At 45.4% G+C, this 17,771-nt stretch overlaps 1 protein-coding gene across 1 annotated transcript in view; it reads right to left on the bottom strand.

The window, feature by feature from the left end:
• Positions 1 to 627: 627 nt before the first annotated feature.
• The window catches only part of NELFB (negative elongation factor complex member B), a 28,684-nt gene continuing 11,540 nt past the window's right edge, over positions 628 to 17,771 (bottom strand). The window contains exons 6-13 of the mRNA XM_006264839.4: positions 14,195 to 14,307; positions 13,268 to 13,370; positions 10,737 to 10,832; positions 7,475 to 7,617; positions 4,898 to 5,004; positions 4,097 to 4,238; positions 1,828 to 1,936; positions 628 to 1,578 (exon numbers count right to left, since the gene is read on the bottom strand). Of these exons, the coding sequence (XP_006264901.2) occupies positions 1,441 to 1,578; positions 1,828 to 1,936; positions 4,097 to 4,238; positions 4,898 to 5,004; positions 7,475 to 7,617; positions 10,737 to 10,832; positions 13,268 to 13,370; positions 14,195 to 14,307 (951 nt within the window). The 3' untranslated portion in view covers positions 628 to 1,440. The remainder of the gene's footprint in view (positions 1,579 to 1,827; positions 1,937 to 4,096; positions 4,239 to 4,897; positions 5,005 to 7,474; positions 7,618 to 10,736; positions 10,833 to 13,267; positions 13,371 to 14,194; positions 14,308 to 17,771) is intronic.

Genomic DNA, 17,771 nt, shown 5'->3' with positions numbered 1-17,771 from the left:
GCCCCATTCACCCCAGCCCCTGCTCCACTCCCTCCCTCACTGCGAGGACCTGCCCCTTCCCTCTCCTCCCCACAGACTTACCAGCTGGCAAAATCTGGAGATCTGAGGGTTTGATTAGGAGACGCAAGTTGGAGTTATTTTGACTTAGAAATCTTGAGTCTCGTGACGTTTTCCTGACAGTTGGCATTACTGAATACATGAGGGCAACACTGATTTTCTGTCCAGCTACCAGCAGTACCTTCTGCATGTTTGATAGAGCCTCCCCATACACGCACACATATCTTTTCCAGTTTATCTTCCTCAGGCAGATTACTGGGTTGCACAAAACATCCTTTTAGAGCCCAACACTTCTTATGTCAGGTAGGCAAGTCCTTTGTAACCAACATATTTACATTTTACCTCCTTGAACACTGGCTTCCACTGCCCTCAGCTTCACCACTAGTAAGCACAAGGGGGGAAGAGGAATACATCTAGCACATGGTAGCAAAGGCAAATGGGTCATTAGACGCTGATTAATTCTCCAGCATGGGATTTCAGGCTTGTCACACTCTTCTCTACCACTCCATTTTGGAGGGGGTTTGTTGTTTTCTTTAGCTGCCTCAAGAATCATTTAAAATTACTTCAAAGTTTTCTTTAAAAGCTCTTTTATTTGAGGCAGTGGCTTGGTTCTTTGGACTTTGTTATGAAACTCACATTTGAGATTAAGAAGTTATGATTCCTTTTGAGGTAGCTGTGGATGTTTCCCACCTTCGTAATCAAGAAGGGTGGAGCAAAGTTATTTCAAAGCAACCATCTTCAACTCAGAAGCAGCCATCTGCTAGTTCTACAGCTATGCTGACTTAAGAACATGACAAAAGCTATACCTCCTGCAGCTGATGTACCCAGGCCAACAAGACCCCTGGTGTGGACACAGATTTGTCAGCAGAAAAGCCCCTTATGCTGGCATCTGCTACATCTCCATTGGGGGCTCTGTTACTATATAGTTATACCAGCATACCTATAGACCTAGAGAAGCTAGTTAGGAGCAATGGGAGAAATTATGCCTCAATCTCAAGAGTTCACTTTTGTCTGATTAAATGAGTTGAGTTTTTATATTTATCACCTCATAAAATTGTTACATCTAAAACTGCAATAACGTATCAAGCTTAAAAATAAACCTATTTCTTTTGAAAAAATACACACAGTTAAGAGTTAACTGGATCTACAAGAAATCCTTGCAATATGCCATAGACTGAGTTTGCAACCCAGCCCCAGCCAACAACCAAAAGCAAACTGCAGTGACTGCTGGTCGCACCTCAGAAAGGTTCGGTGAGTCTTGATTAGTTTCCATCCCTGTAGCCAGAGACACTTAACAGTGCACTGAAACTGCTTCACCATACAGGCTGCCAAGGCTAGTTCTTCTATATCAAAAAAATCACACCAGTGCACTGTAGGTTCGGCTCAGAGAGAGGCTGGGGTGGGCACAGTGGGTAAGGGCAGTTCCATGGAAGGTGTCTCAGCCACCTGGGCCGGGCTGGGCTTGCGAAGCTCCAGTTTTTCATTGAGCTGGTTGTAAAGATCCTTCACAGCCTCGCTAGTCTGTAGAATAAGAATTTAAAAAGTCACACTTTATTCTAGTTGCTGTTAGGCAGTGCACTAAATACTGCAATTACAGGGAGTGTTTCAACACAGAGGAAAGTGGGAAGAGGAGGTTATAATCTAATTAAGTCAGAACTATGTACGCTTTGAAAGCTGCTATCTAAAACAGAACACATGCTCCATTAAGCAACTTCAGGGAATGCAGCTGCCTTAATTTGCACATGGCTTTCTTCTAGTAACCCTTCGTACCTGCTTAGTAGGTTCCAAAGACTTCTGGAGCGACTCCAACTTGGTAGGTGCCATTTTGTGATGCAGGTGAAGTAGCAATCTTAGCACGTGTCTATGTACATTCTCCTTTCTGTGAAAAGCAATTTTCAGGTGGTAAAACAAATGTAAACAGGCAATATTATGTTTACGCTTTAGAGCGCAACTTACAATGGTTGTCAGAGTAACTACAGTCAAGCGCTAAAAATACTTGTAGAAAAATGGCTTGTGTGCTACATTATATGAATCCTGCCTTAGGCTTCCAAGAAATTAATATCATCTTTTTGCAGACAAACACATTTTCTGTGCAACTGACAAAGCTCAATGCTGAAGCTCTCTCTAATGTTCAAAACAGAAATGGGATGCACAGTTAGTGGGAGGGGGAGGCGCACCCAGGCCTAGGGTCAGTGAGGACCTAGTTGGGGAACTTCTGGAGGGACTGGACATATTTAAATCAGCTGGTCCTGACAATCTCCACCCCAGAGTGCTGAGGGAATTGGCAGAGGTCATTGCAGGACCCCTGGCACAGCTTTATGAGCACTTGTGGTGCTCTGGTGTGGTACCAGAGGACTGGAAAAGGGCCAATGTGGTTCCCGTTTTCAAAAAAGGGAGGAAGGAGGACCCGGGGAACTATAGGCCAGTTAGTCTTACCTCGATCCTGGGTAAGCTTTTTGAGAGAATTATCCTGGCACATGTCCACGAGGGGCCAGCAGGGGAGGTTATGCTTAGGGGCAACCAACATGGGTTCATTAGAGGCAGATCCTGTCAGACCAACCTGGTGGCCTTCTATGACCAGGTCACAAAATCCTTAGACGCAGGGGTAGCAGTGGACGTAGTCTTTCTGGACTTCAGGAAGGCCTTCCACACTGTCTCTCACCCCATTCTCATTAAAAAACTAGGGGACTGTGGCGTCGACACCTACACAATCAAATGGGTCGTTAACTGGCTGGAGGTCCGCACCCAGAGAGTGGTGGTGGACAGGTCATTTTCGACCTGGAGGGATGTGGGCAGTGGGGTCCCCCAGGGCTTGGTCCTTGGACCCGCACTGTTCAACATCTTCATCAGTGACTTGGACAAGGGGGTAAAAAGCACCCTGTTCAAATTTGCTGATGACACTAAGATGTGGGGGGATGTGAGCACGCTAGAAGGGAGGAATAGGATGCAATTGGACCTAGACAGGTTACAGGGGTGGGCAGATGAGAACAGGATGGGTTTCAACACCGACAAGTGCAAGGTGTTGCACATGGGGAGGAAGAACCAGCAGCATACCTACAGCCTGGGGAACTCCCTTCTTGTCAGTGCAGAGGCAGAGAAGGATCTTGGAATCATTATTGATGCAAAAATGAACATGGGCCGACAGTGTGGGGACACGGTCAGGAAGGCCAACCACACCTTGTCATGCATCCACAGATGCATCTCGAGCAGGTCCAAGGAGGTGATCCTCCCCCCACTCTATGTGACACTAGTCAGGCCGCAGTTGGAGTACTGCGTCCAGTTCTGGGTGCCGCACTTCAGGAGGGATGTGGACAGCATTGAGAGGGTTCAGAGGAGGGCCACCCGCATGATCGGGGGCAGCAGGGCAGGCCCTATGAGGAGAGGCTAAGGGACCTGAACCTGTTCAGCCTCCACAAGAGAAGGCTGAGGGGGGACCTAGTGGCCGTTTACAAACTAGTCAGGGGGGACCAACAGACATTGGAGGAGTCCCTGTTCCCCCGAGCACTACCAACAGTGACTAGAAATAATGGTCACAAGCTAGCAGAGGGTAGATTCAGACTAGACATCAGGAGGCACTACTTCACAGTCAGGGTGGCTAGGATCTGGAACCAACTTCCAAGCGAAGTGGTGCTGGCTCCTACCCTGGGGGTCTTTAAGAGGAGGTTAGAGGAATAGCTTGCTGGGGTCGTTTGACCCCAGTACTTTTTCCTGCCATGGCAGGGGGTTGGACTTAATGATCCACTCAGGTCCCTTCCGACCCTACCAACTATGAAACTATGAAATTGTATCATGCCTTTTGCATCTTGTGTCCGCAAACAAAGATTTAACATTTCAGAACATTTTATAATCAACATCCTATAATTTCTTAGATTTTGGTGCTACAGAATTGGCTACTAAAATCTTATTGCTTTAAAAAATAAAACAGATAATATATTTAACCAAGAAAAGAGTGTGCAGGCAGGTTAAGCAATAGCTCAGAGAGGCATGATCTACCCACTTGCCTTGTAAATACCATGCTTTGAAGACAGACACCAGTTACCTTGAGCAGGCCGTGAGAAAGAAGCCATCAAAGAGACTGGTACAGAACTCCTCCAGTGCAAATTCATCAGCCAGCAATGTGAGGTTACCGGTGAGCAGGTGCAAGAAAATATCACTGAAGGCCAGGTCACTGAATGTCTCAACTGCATGACACAAAGAGACCGACAGGCTAGCATGCATTTGCCTAAAAACCTCACTATGTAGTAGATGTTTCTGCCAGAAAATTTCAAGTGGACTTTCCTGATAAACCATCTGCAGGTGGTTTATTACCGTGTCCAGATATAAAGGAAGGTGAGAGTAGATCTCAGGAAAACCTAGGGTGTGAGCTGGGCAGTTATTGTAGAAGGGGTAAGAACAATTAAGCCTGGGGGAGAAGGTTTGTGCTGGATTCTGCATTGTGTCATTGTAAGTTTCTTTTGTGAATGAAGCCAAATCCCAAGATAAGAGTAAGTTCTGACTCAATGTAATCATTGTAGACTATCTGCAGCAGGAAGCCACTTGCTCAAATATATCATTTATCTTTCAGCTCTATTCCATCAAGCCTATTAGTCACATTGCTAGTACAGTATTTTTCATCCATGGAATTAGAGACAGTTAACAAGTCTCCCTCCATTCTGGTTCAGTAAGGAAACACTGCCACCTAAGGTAAATGACTCACCATGGCCACACAGAGAAACCACTAGCAAAGCTGAAAAAAGGATTGATGCTATTCCCCAGTCATCCCAAAATGCTTATTTTCCTGAATTTAGGACTCCCATGTGTGACAACTGGGCACAAAATATAAAAAGAAATGACATCTTACTTAGAGCTGGCAGGAGCCTAAGAAAAGCATTCTTGTTCCTCTGCTTAGTGATGTGAAGAACATAATAGAGCCCAATTTCACAGGCTATTCTGTTCTCCTGTAAAAATCTGTAACGGTACAAAGTACAAGCAAAGATTTACAACCAGGAAAACAAGAAACCACTTACTAGAGGCGATTTAAAAAGAAAGGGTCTAAGAACTGGAACCCACATGGAGTTGGAGGCATAGAATATCTTAATATCTAGCTTCAAGCCTTCTGTGGCACGATGGTCAAGGTGCATACCATTGTTAGCTGTCTGCTGACTAGGACTAAAGACATGATAATTCAGTAAACATTGTTACTTTCCAATAACAACTCCTTAACTCTCCTTGCTTTAATGTAAGAAGGAATCTCACAGACCAAGTTCAGCAGAATGGAAAGTATGATTTTGATTTGATTTATACTTTCTCATAGCTCAGACATCCACAGCACTGCTATCAAACAGTGGTGACCATGATTCTAACTGGAGACCATAGTCTGAGTGTGGATATGTGGACAAGAATAGCGATAGAAATAAGTGCAAGATATGGGTATGCCTAAGCATACAGAAGACCTTTTCATGCTTTGCAAAGAGTAGGTTGCTTTTGAACTCCCAGACATATGGGAGCAAACTACACTTCCTACTATCCCAAAGTACATGCATCTTAGTTACAGTAACACATGCAGGGTAATGAGCCCGGAGTGGAGGGTGTCAGTCATAATGCACCTCAATTAAACAGTACCATGAAAAGTACACTGCATTCTGTTTGCAAAGTTGCACAAGCATCTCTCTCGCTTTAAAAAAAAAAAGGTAGGAAACCTTTATTCTCTTTGCAAAGACTGAACGATTATAGTAAAAAGCATCAACAAAGTATTTCATCCTTCTCCAAACTAGGCCTACATCAAGAATAAAAATTACTGCTTCACATGGGTTGCTGCAATGCTTTCAAATACAGGAAATGCTGAGGATTTTATAAGATGATGGCAGAGGCTCCATTTTCTTAAGAGGAAGATAAAGGCAATTCCAGGTCCCCAAGATTAAAAAAAAAAAAAAAATGGTGCTGTTCAGTCACTTGCCTTCCTCCAATTGTGTTACTGTCAAGCAGCAATGTAGTTTGTTAGGCAAAAATATTTCTTCCTTCTACCCATTATGAGAACCAGAAATGATCTAAATCTTTATTCTTCCACAGGGTAAAAAAGGGTTTAAATTATAATACCAAACCTCTTGTACTACTTCTATTCCCTGGTCTCTATATCCTAGAGGAACAAACTGACCTGCTTCAGTGGCAAGAGCTTAAAATGAATTCATTTTTGCAATATAGAGTGCAATCTTTACATTTTTTAGGTTCTTGCCTACAGTGGGCTGTCATTGAGAAGATCCATTATTAGAAGGCAAAGGCAGTAAGATATTACTGTGCTACTCAGTACACTTGTCACCTTAAGTTCAAAAGGATTCTCATCAATTACAAATTATCTTGCTGACTGAGGTCCTTAAGAGTTTTGTTTTGTTACCTATTCAACTGCCTTTCAATTTTGGCCCTTATGAAAAAAGGCCATATTTGAGCTCTCTAACCAGAGGCCTCCAAATTGGACAGCACTGCCTTTAGAGATAAAGAAACACTGCCTCTCACACCTTTTTCTGGACACTGCTTAAGTTCTATGCAAGTAGTTTTACTGATACCTTCGTAATCTAAAATCCCCTTTAAATAAAATGTAATCCTAAATCCAGTAACCTCTCCTATATTCTGTGTCACAGACATGAAGGCCATTTCTGCCTGATGTATAGCAGCCCCATTAAATACTAATATAATATTAAAATGTCACTGAGTACAGAGTTTGGAAATTTTCATGGTCTGCAGAAGTTACAGCATAATCTATGTCTCTACTGGTATTACAAGGGCTTAAGAAATGTAAGCAAGTAACAAACAGCTTAAAAATATGGGTATGGACATATGACACATTTTTCACCAGGGTAACTTAAATCAGTTTATACGTTGATGTAAATTAGAGTGGTGTCCAGAGCAGACCAAAGACTAGCTCTCTTACTGCAGCAGGTGCTACTAAGGCACCTCCCCACAATGTGGCAGAGGAAGCAGAAATAGTTATTTGCTCAAAGGAACCTGGATAGGAAATTAGGTAGAAGTAAGGATGCATACCCACATGTAAATGTAAACTACACCAGTCTGAAGGTACACTTGATTTTGAGGGGTAACTTTTCTCCAGAATAGAGTTATTTACACCAGGGCAGGGCTATATGTTGTCTCTGCTCCACACTTAAAATTGCGGAAAGCCAAATGATACTGGTGTGCCACACGTCTCCATCAGAAAGCATAATACGTGAGCATTTCTCCTGTGGAAAACAGCAATTTACTCTACTAATTAATCTTCCCAGATCCTTGTCAATGGAATTTCAGCCCCAAGTTAAAGTTTAAACACTTTGAAAATTCCTTTACTTGATTTTTTCAGGTTGTACATAATGGTACCAGCATGGCTACATAGCATTTTGCCTTGATAAAGCAGCTAATGCACATGTTAATAAGTAAAGTTGTTGACACATACTTGGTGAAAGCTTCAGGAATAGAGCTGGGGTAGGGTATTGGCCCCTTCTCTTCTGATGGCAGTTTCTGATCTACAGCGAACGTGTGATCTTCCACCACAAAGGACATCAGCATTGGCAAGAATTTGGTAATCAGTTCAGGTTCCTTAAAGAGAGAGAGGAGGAAAAAAGCCAATGCAATATAAGAACACACAGTACTTACACATCATTCATTTCATCCAAGGAACTCAAAATGGTTTAACAAGATAAGCAAGTGATACACCCACACTTTTTCCCAGAGAATAAGGTGCATGATTTCCTTGTGATCACAAAAACGTATTCAGTCCCTGCTCAAACCATCAGGTACCTCTCTTTTCATACCTATTGTGTTAGCATGCATAATTCCTCAAAAAATACCACAGGGTTTTACTCAGCAGAACAAATTCAGTTATCTGAATAACTTTTTGGTGGGAGCTTCCTCAAGGGGTTTGGCTAACCAAGGATGTATTATCACTATGAGGCTGGTTAAGTACTGGAACATATAAGCTAGAGAATTTGTGCAGTCAGTCACTGGAAGATTTTAATACAGGTCAGAGAAGCATTTGTTTGCAATGGTTTAGCCAGGTATGTTCCTACCTTGAGCAAGGTGCTGAACTATGTGACCTCCGTTTAGATTTTAGGAAAATAGGGCTAGAAAGGACTATGATTTTTTGCTTTGATAGTACTACTTCATGACATTCATATCTTCTCCACAGCATTTGGCTCTATATGAATGCAAATACTGGATGCAAAGGGTCTTTGTAAGGACAGAGTAATTTGATAATATGCACTAATCATTTTTAATTCCCCTAAACGTTGACCAGTACACAGTTAATAGTGTGTCTAAGCGAAAAAGCAGTGACCTTTTTCTAGCAGTTGAAAGCTACTTGTTTTGCTGCAAAATGAAAATAATGGGAAGCAGAAGTTCAAGCAGCCACAAAGTTAATTTAAAAATGGAGCAACTTGTGGAAAATCCTCTTGAATTAAATCGTTGCGTGGCTCCAACAGATTAAGGACCTTTCCAAATGGACTATGGCAAGGGTTTTCAACTTTTTTCAACAACCTTTTTTAACCCCTTCTGTCTCAAAGTTTCACCTCATGTACCCCTTTATATTTTTTTCTTATTTTTAAGGGGGGGGAGGGCAGATCGAGGCCCCTCGGTGAGGGAGTGGAGCAGGGGCAGGACGGATCTGCAAGTGGCTTGCCTGGGGAGCATGGGGAGGGGCATGGCTCCCACTGCTCTGCATGTACCCAGGGAGGGCATGGAGGGGGGGTGCCCCCAGATCTGCACGTGGGGGACAGCGGGTTGTTGCTGCAAGCTGGGGTGTTGGGCTTTTCCCAGCAGGGTGTGGGTCAGGCTGTGCTTGGGGTGTGTGGCGGCGGCGGCACTGGGAGGGGGTTTGGTTGGGGGGGGGGGGAGGGGGCTACAGTGAATTCTGGAGTGGCTGCAGGCAGGGGGGCCCTGCCGTAGCCCCGCTCCTGGAGGCTCCCATGGTGAGGGAGGGAGTGGAGCTGGGCACGCTTCGCCGCCTGAACTGTGTGCAGGGTGAAACTGAGGCAGGAGCCTGGTTGGGGGAGCAGTGCATGGAAGCAGTGCCTGCCTGTGCCATGCTCAGATGTGGCTGGTGCCGCCCATGTGCCTCAGCCCTGGGCCCTGCTCCCTGCATGGGCCGAGGCAGTCTCTGCTTCTGCTGCTCCTGGCTCCACCCTTCACTCTGCCTGTGGCTGCGGGGCCCACTGGGGCTGGAGTGGGTGGGCGGGAGCTGCCCCTGAGGCCCCCTGGATGCTGCCCTGGGTCCCCCCTGCCAGACAGCGCCACCAATTCTTCCCCTCCCGCCCACAGAGGCGCGTGGGCACCTGGGACAGTGGGGCTGGGGTGAGAATCGGGCTGTGCCTGCCCACCCAGGGATGAGGCCTGGGCTCCGTGCTCAGGGCAGACCCCCCAGGGCCCAATGTGCTCGGGCTAGCCTGAGCTGCGGGAGGGGGTAGGCCCCCTCCCCACCCGGGGGCTGTTCCCAGCTCTGACCAGCACCCACCGGCCCCGCTGAGATCCCCTTGAATTCACTGTAGCCCTCCCCAACCCCTCTCCCAGCATCACCACTGCCTGCCCTGAGCGCAGCCCAGTGCAGCCTCAACCCCAGCCACGCATGCAAATCCGGGGGGCACACCCCCTGCATTCCCTCCCAGGGTGTATGCAGCGGTGGGAGCTGCCCCCCCACATGGCTCAGTCCCACACTCCGCCCTGGCTGGGCAGCCCCTGCCCCAGCCCCACTCCCGACCCCTACAACAAACTTACCAGCTGGACCTGGCTGCTCTCCACGTGGCCAGGCTGCGCTCCTGGCTGCCCGTGTGCTGTGCTGTGGTTGCACGCATGCATGCGGAGTTCTACATATCCCCTACGACTTTTTTAAGTACCCGTAGGGGTACGTGCATCCCTGGCTGACAAACACTGAACTATGGATTAAACAGGGACTCTGTTTAGGTCCTGAAATAGACCTCATCACCACAGCTGAATAGTAATTCACAAAACCAAATAAAATGTGTGACTCATCAGGATAAACATGCAGTCAGCCAGCATTTTAGATATCCAGGGCCTCAAGGAACCTCCCTGGGGAGATATCTGGCTGCTTTGCAGCACAGAAGAACAGAAGAAAAAAATAATTTTTGGAGTGTTCTTTTTAAGCCAACACTTACTGCCCATGATTGTGATCACACTCTTTCCATAACCTCTCTCAAGCCTGGCGAAGACCACCTTAGGCACTAGCCAAAGGGAAAGTACAGGGACAGTCCTCTGAGCCATCCAAAATACTCTTTTCTAGAGGCTGACAGAAATACCTTCATTACATGCCTACCACAAAGACTTGGAAGGCACAAGTGTTTCACCCTGAATGACAAGTCAGTATGTTGCTAGATTTGGGGCCAGCCCTAGAAGTACAATTTTTTACACAACTATGCTTTACCATCTTGTCACTTGGGTGAAAACTGCCATGCCTTATGAGCAACTGGGGCTAGTTTGATCAGAAATAAAACTTGGCTCTAAGTGCATTATGGGCTAGATGTTCAAGGAGAACAAAAGAAGCCAGGCAAAGTTTACAGAGCACTCATGTAGAGTGTCACCCTGTTTGTTTAGGCAAACAACCCTTACGAATTTGGCAAATGCTTATAGAGGCACATGGAGAAGCTGACACTGATGTTTTTTTAACCAGCAGGGACAAGCGCTATTCCAGATTTCCAAGAAAAGCTCACCATTTTAGGCTCTCTGAAAACTTGACTATCGATCATATCCCAAGCTCCTTGTCCCAGAGACAGCATCCTCAGCAGCAGCAGCAAGTCTGGGCTTTCCTAGAAATTCAAGTACAATAAAAACTATTCTCTTTCTCTTGGTTTCTTTACACGTTGAATCTTTCTTGGATTAAGCAGAATTATCAGAGAGGTCAGATCACAAAGACTGCTAGAGGAAACTGTTTCTTTGTTCATTAAGCTGAAGAGGGACTCCAACGGTTGCATGCACTACAGAACACAACTCAGCATAACATATATAAAATCTATCACAGGATTGGCTTTATACCTAAACCCCCCCCCAAGGAACACAAACCCATTTATCTGCCCCACAGATTATCTGGTAGAATAAAATGATCTGTGCTGGCATAGGTAAAAATCCAGAAAAGATGGTACACAGACAGTAAGAGTCGTATTTACATTAGTAGATTGAATTCCCGAGTGATTTGCGTGCTTACAACATGATGTAAAACTTGATTTAATCTGACAGTGAAACATAGGAACATTTCCTCTGTTTCATCCCTAGAGTGACTATTAGGGCTATGTGAAGCTTCAGTCCCCGATTTGATTCAGCGGAGATTTGGCCTGATTTGGTGGCCGAATCTCCGAATGTGAATCGAATCAGAGGATCCTTTAATCTCTCCGAATCTATTTGGAACCCTCCAAAACAATTTGGACAGATTCGGCTATTCGGACATAGAGACAGCTTTAAATGTTTTTTCTACATACCTCTAGGTAGCACGGGCTCGTGATCGCTGTGGTGCTGGGGCACATGGAGCGTCCCACAGAAGCATGGGGGGGCTCCCCAACATGCTTGGCAGCAGACCCAGAAGTGGACCAGAAGCACTTCCAGGTCCACTGGGGAGTGTGCTGGGGGCCCCCTGCACCCCCTGGCTTGGCGACTGGTGCCTCCTGGATCTGGGGGCCACCTGGAGTACCCTTGCGGCTGACTGCTGGGCTAGGGGGCGCGGGAGGACTTCCCGTGCGCTCCCCAGCAGACCCAAAAGTGGACCAGAAGTACTTCTGGTCCACTTCCGGGGTTGCTGCCGAGCATGCTGGAGAGCCCCATGCACTGCTGTGGGACGCTTCATCCGCCCCAGCACCGCAGTGATCATGAGCCACGCTGCTACCTCAAGGTATGTAGAAAAAACTTTTAAAGCTGTGCCCGTGTCCAAATCACTGATTCAGCATTGAATCGTCAGATTCGGATTCGGCCAAATTGAATTGGGGAGAGTGATCCGAATCAACGGATCGAATCACTGTCCCCGCAGGGGTGGAGTGTGACAGCTGAGAATTATGTCTGTGTGATAAAGGTGCTTGCTGAAGGCTCTATGAAGATTAGACCAAGTGTTTTTCTGTCATTTGTTTAGATATCAAGCTATATGTTGTTGCTAAGAGCCTAATTAAAGTCTAAGATGTAGTAAAGCCTTGTATAAAGTAAGGCCTAGTAAACAAAGCCTTGAAGTAGTAAGGCCCTGTGGCGTAGTTAAAATTAACCTTATCAAAAGAATGCAAGGCTTGTACTGCTATTGGTCAGTCTAAGGACAGTTGAAGTAAAAAGAATCTGAATGGCTGTAAGTTATCAGCATAGCTCAGAAGTTATAAATTGGCTGGCACATCCGGAAATCATTTAAAAGGAAGATACAGCTCTGTGAAAGGAACTACTAAGTAGCTGTTGACCTGGATCAGTGGGCCCGTGGGTCTTGAGGAGCCCAAGGACTGAATACCAGCATCCTTCCCAGTACCTCTCGGACAGTGCTGATTGGAGACGCCTGACTTCACTGAGCTTTGTGAAAAGAGAAACTTGTTGTACATCAGACATCAGAGGGGACTGCCGATAAGTTGCCGATGCAAATTATTATCCTCTGTCATTATCTGTCTTAGTATATTACGCGTAGTTGTGTTTTTGTTAAGTCAATAAACCTTTCTTACCTTTCTACCCCCAACCGTACTTTCGATCCCAAACCCTCCGCAGGTGGCTGGGACAATTTGGATTCGGCCAAATCAAATTGGGGACAGTGATCCGAATCAACAGATTGAATCACTGTCCCCAATTTGGGCTGAATTGGGATCTGAATTGAATAGGGCCCATTTTGCACACCCCTAGTGGCTGACTACTTAGATCCTTGACACAGCTCCCATCACCATAATGTCTAAGTGCCGCTTAAAATTACGTGTACAGTAAAGATAACTCTCTTTAGTTATACCGCTCAGTGGGACTTGGACTTTAGTATATCACCTACAGCTTAGCACAGTGTAAAACAAGCCCCATATTAATTTTAGATACATAATAAAGGATTCTGCAGTTCTAAGGAGGATTTAAGCAGGCAGAAAGCAGTTACCTGCAACCATTCATAATTGTAAGGGCTTACTATGCATCTAGTTCATAGTGAGCAAGGTGAAAATGGACAGTCAACTTGGGGAGATCCAACCCTGCAACTGAATTGTGATCAGAACAGGGCTTAAGTGTGACCTCTGCATAGATCTCTCAGACTTACCCTGGGTAAGGTGTCTTGCCCAACTAGCTCCTGTAGGTTTCTTATAGTACTCAGAGCCAAGGTGTTAATGGCAAAGGGATCACACAAGATCATGGATAAATCCCTGGAAGGAAACAAAGTCACAAATAATAAAGAACAAAACCTGATTTCACATTCAGCCATAGGATGAATGTTACGAAGAATAAATTTGTTTAGACAAGACCTTTGATCATGTCTCTTGTTTAGTTGCACAATCTGTCAGATGGGAGAGACACTATATACAGCTTCAAGGCATCTAAAAAAGGATACTCTGCGATAAAAGATTCAGTGGGGGGAGGAAGACAAAGAATAAAAATTATTATGATACAATTTCACCTGTTCTATTAATTTGTATTTCTACCTTTGGCCACTTTTAGGTACAGCAAAAGTTGTGTTAACTGGCACTTTATTAGCCAGAAAACTCTACTAACTGGCATCCAAGGGACGGGGCAAAAGCAAAACCAGAAGTATCACTTCCAGGGGACTTCTGGTTTTGCCACCACAAGCCGAGTTTTTCTTTGTCACTTCTTCGGCCCATGGCCCAGCACAAAGCAGCCTGCGTGGGGCCCCACTCCCTGTGCCCCAGCACACTGACACTGGGCAGTGCACCAGACGGTGCACATTTGATTAACCGACATATTTGATTAATGGGTGTCCCCCATTCCCAGGGGATGCTGGATAAAAGAGCTTTTACTGTATTTAGTTAATGAACCAAGTTGTAGCTGGCAAATATCCTTTTGATTTTTAAATTAAGGGGCAGTGGCCAGAATTAAACCTTAAAAGCGGGATAATGAGTAAACCCACCATCTTATGAATGCATTAGAAATTCCTCTATACAGTCCTGATTTAACTGTCAGCCACTGTGGCTACTGAAAGTATCTTTAACAATTCTTAAGTGAAACAACTTACCCCAATACTTGTTCTTGTCCTTTCTTCACCCCATCCAGAAAACCTTGCAATTCCCGAGCTCTCTTGTTGTCCACAAACTTTTCCCGAATACAGGCATCTAGGCACCAGGTGAACTGCAAACATAGGAACTTGCTTAACATGCCCATGGCTTCTACACTGGCATTAGAATAGGAGTCATTGAAGGATTTTGCTGTAATATTGGTGGTTCACTATTTAATTAAATACAACTGCAGAAGCCTTTCCCACCCCAGAGGTTGTATAGGCTTTACCATTACATGTCTCTCATATGAAGACTCGTATAGAGTTTTCAAAAACTGTAGCCTTAGAATGAAATCCAGAAAGACACCTTAGGCACCTCCAATTTAGATATTGCAATAAATACCTAAAAATCAGACACCTGGCCACAGTGGGATGTTTCAGAGAAATGGAGTTAGGCACTTACACATCCTTTAGCGACGATAGGGAGAGCCTGGCACCTCAGAAGGGTGATCTACAAAAACCTAAATGCTGAGCAGGAAACTGCCTGAAGGTAACAAATAGGGAATCACACCCCCCTGAAGGAAGGCACCTCCATCCAAATCTCTCAGTGATGCAGAACAAGGACACAAATTTATTGATCTCTGCCCAGCTGTACCTGCTGCTTCCACAGTCTTGTGGGTACTGAGAAATTCTAATGGGGGTCTGACATCAGCAGCAGAGGAAACCCAGCAGGATTTCAAATACAGAAAAAAACTCATTTTGTGAACTTGTTCCACAGCACATTCACCCAGATTCACTATTTCACCTCCCTAAAACAAGTATTACCTCAGATTTACAGGCTGTTCCAAAGTTATTTTTCTCCCAGAGTGGCCACTTTTACTTTAGGAGAAAAATTATAAACATCTGTACACTCAAAGTTTCTCCTGAGACAGCAGGGATTATCCCTGGAGAAACTGAACGTTTGTATATCGCCTTAATGTGAACAGATCTCATTTTCAACTCTGGTTCGATAGTTGGGCTCAAAGGGTAGTAATCAATGGCTTGATGTCTAGTTGGCAGCTGGTATCAAGTCGAGTGCGCCAGGGGTCGGTCCTGGGGCTGGTTTTATTCTGAAGATGGGATGGAGTGCAGCCTCAGCAAGTTTGCAGATGACACCAAGCTGGGGGGAATAATAGATACAGTGGAGGGTAGAGCTAGGATTCAGAGTGACCTAGACATATTGGGGAACTGAACCAAAAGAAATCTCATGAGGTTCAATAAGGACAAGTGCAAAGTCCTGCAGTTAGGACGGAACAGTCCTATGCACCGGTACAGGCTGGAGACTGACTAGCTAAGCAGCAGCTCTGCAGAAAAGGAAGTGGGGGTTACAGTGGACAGTAAACTGAATATAAGCCAATGGTGTGCCCTTGTTGCCAAGAAGGCTAACAAGCATACTGGGCTGCTTTAGTAGGAGCACTACCAGCACTGATGAGGCCACAGTAGTGAGTAGTGTGTCCAGTTTTGGGCCCCTTCACTACAGAAAGGATGTAGATAAATTGGAGTGAGTCCAGCAGAAGGCAATGAAAATAGTTAGGGGCCTGGGGAACATGATTTCTGAGGAGAGGCTGAGGGAACTGGGCTCATTTAATCTGGAGAAGAGAAGACTGAGGGGGGAATTTAACAGCAGCCTTCAACTGCCTGAAGGGTGGTTACAAAGAAGATGGAGCTAGACTGTTCCCAGTGGTAGCAGACAACAAAACTAGCAGCAATGGTCTCAAATTGAAGCAAGGGAAGTTTTGTTTAGATATTAGGAAAAAACTCTCGAATAGGCTACTTAGAGAGGTGGTGGAATCTCCATTCCTGGAGGTTTGCAAGACTCAGCTAGACAAAGCCTTGGCTGGGACAATACAGTTGGGGCTGGTCCTGCTTTGAGCAGGGGGCTAGACTAGATGACCTCCTGAGGTCCCTTCCAACCCTCATTTTCTATGATTCTGTTATGGGGAGTTATATGCATATGATGCAACAGGTACTCAACAAAGATACAACAGCTTAATGATAACAGTGAATATCAACATATCAGCTGATCTGGGTTTTATCCCTAACTCTACTACCAATTTACACTGGAAATCTGGATGAAAAGTCTCATTTGAGCCAAATGAAATATTTGTCTTTTTTTTTCTTAATGTTTTTGAAAAGCTGTTAATTATATTTAAGCAATTTTTTAAAAAGAGAAACTGTGACTATCTATTCAGAAAGGAGCTCTCACTCAGTTTCAGGTACCACATAAAAATATGCTACATTTTAATAATTATATGCTTTTAATCTTCAAGATCTACAGAACTTTACAAATTATGTACACAACACTAATGAAATGCAACCACTTCTGGCTAAAAGCCATCACATTAAGTGAAGTACTATGCATTTACAAGAAGGACATTCTGACCAAGGAAGTGGTGGCAAGCTAGTACCTTGAGCGTTCTGGCAGCATCCATACACTCTCCCCATGAGTACATCGATTCGATGCTGAAGGAGACCTCCGGGACTGTGGAGGAAGAAATGCCAGATGCAGTGCTAGAAAAGAGAGAGGACATGGACACCCAAGAGGGTGGAAGCTGGAGGCTTGTGACTTCGGCAGCAAGCAGAGATCTCTACCTCCACCTGCAGTCGTTCATCTAGAGAATGGATATGCAACCCTAGTAATGAAGAGGGAGAAGCACTGGTGGGGGAGGATAGGACAGGCCTCACCAAGGTGGGAAGGATTGTGACGACCACCACGAAGAAGCGACAAGTGATGGTGGTTGGAGACTACCTCCCGCGGGGGATAGAGGGAGCCATCTGCCGATCTAACCTGTTGTCTTGTGAAGTCTGCTGCTTGCCCGGAACTCAGATCTGAAATGTCACAGAGGGACTACCAAGGCTCATCTAGCCCTCTGACCACTACCCCATGCTGCTCATCCATGTGGGCAACAATGATACTGCCAGGGGAGACCCTGAGTGTATCAAAAGTGACTACAGGGCTCTGGGTGCCAGGGCGAGGGGGTCTGGGGCTCAGGTTGTGTTCTTATTGATCCTTCCAGTCAAGGGAAAAGGCCTGGGAAGGAGCAGATGTATCCTGCAGATCAACACCTGGTTGTGCACGTGGTGTCATCAGCAGGGTTTTGGATTCTTTGACCACGGGATGTTCTTTTAAGCTCGGAAGAAATGGAATCCACCTGATGAAGAGAGGGAAGAGCATCTTCACAGACAGGCTCTCTAACCTAGTGAGGAGGGCTTTAAATTAGGTTCGCCAGGGGAAGGAGACCAAAGGCCTGAGGTAAGTGGGGAAGCAGGAGACCTGGAGGAAGAGCAAGCAGGAGGGGACAACAGAGGATGTATTCTCATACTTCCTGAGAAATCAGGGCAATCGACTAGTGACCTCAGGTGCCTGTACATGAACGCACAGAGCCTGGGAAACCAGCAGGAAGAACTGGAAGTCCTTGCACAGTCCAAGAACTATGATGTGATTGGAATAACAGAGACATGGTGGGACTGCTCACAGGACTGAAGCACCATCATGGATGAATACAAACTGTTCAGGAAAAACAAGCAGTGGAGAAGATGAGGAGGAGTTTCACTTTAT

This window comes from Alligator mississippiensis, chromosome 12 (genome assembly GCF_030867095.1).
Source record: "Alligator mississippiensis isolate rAllMis1 chromosome 12, rAllMis1, whole genome shotgun sequence".
NCBI lineage: Eukaryota > Metazoa > Chordata > Crocodylia > Alligatoridae > Alligator > Alligator mississippiensis.
Note: the sequence above shows the minus strand (reverse complement) of the source record. Positions and strands in the feature narration are given on the sequence as shown.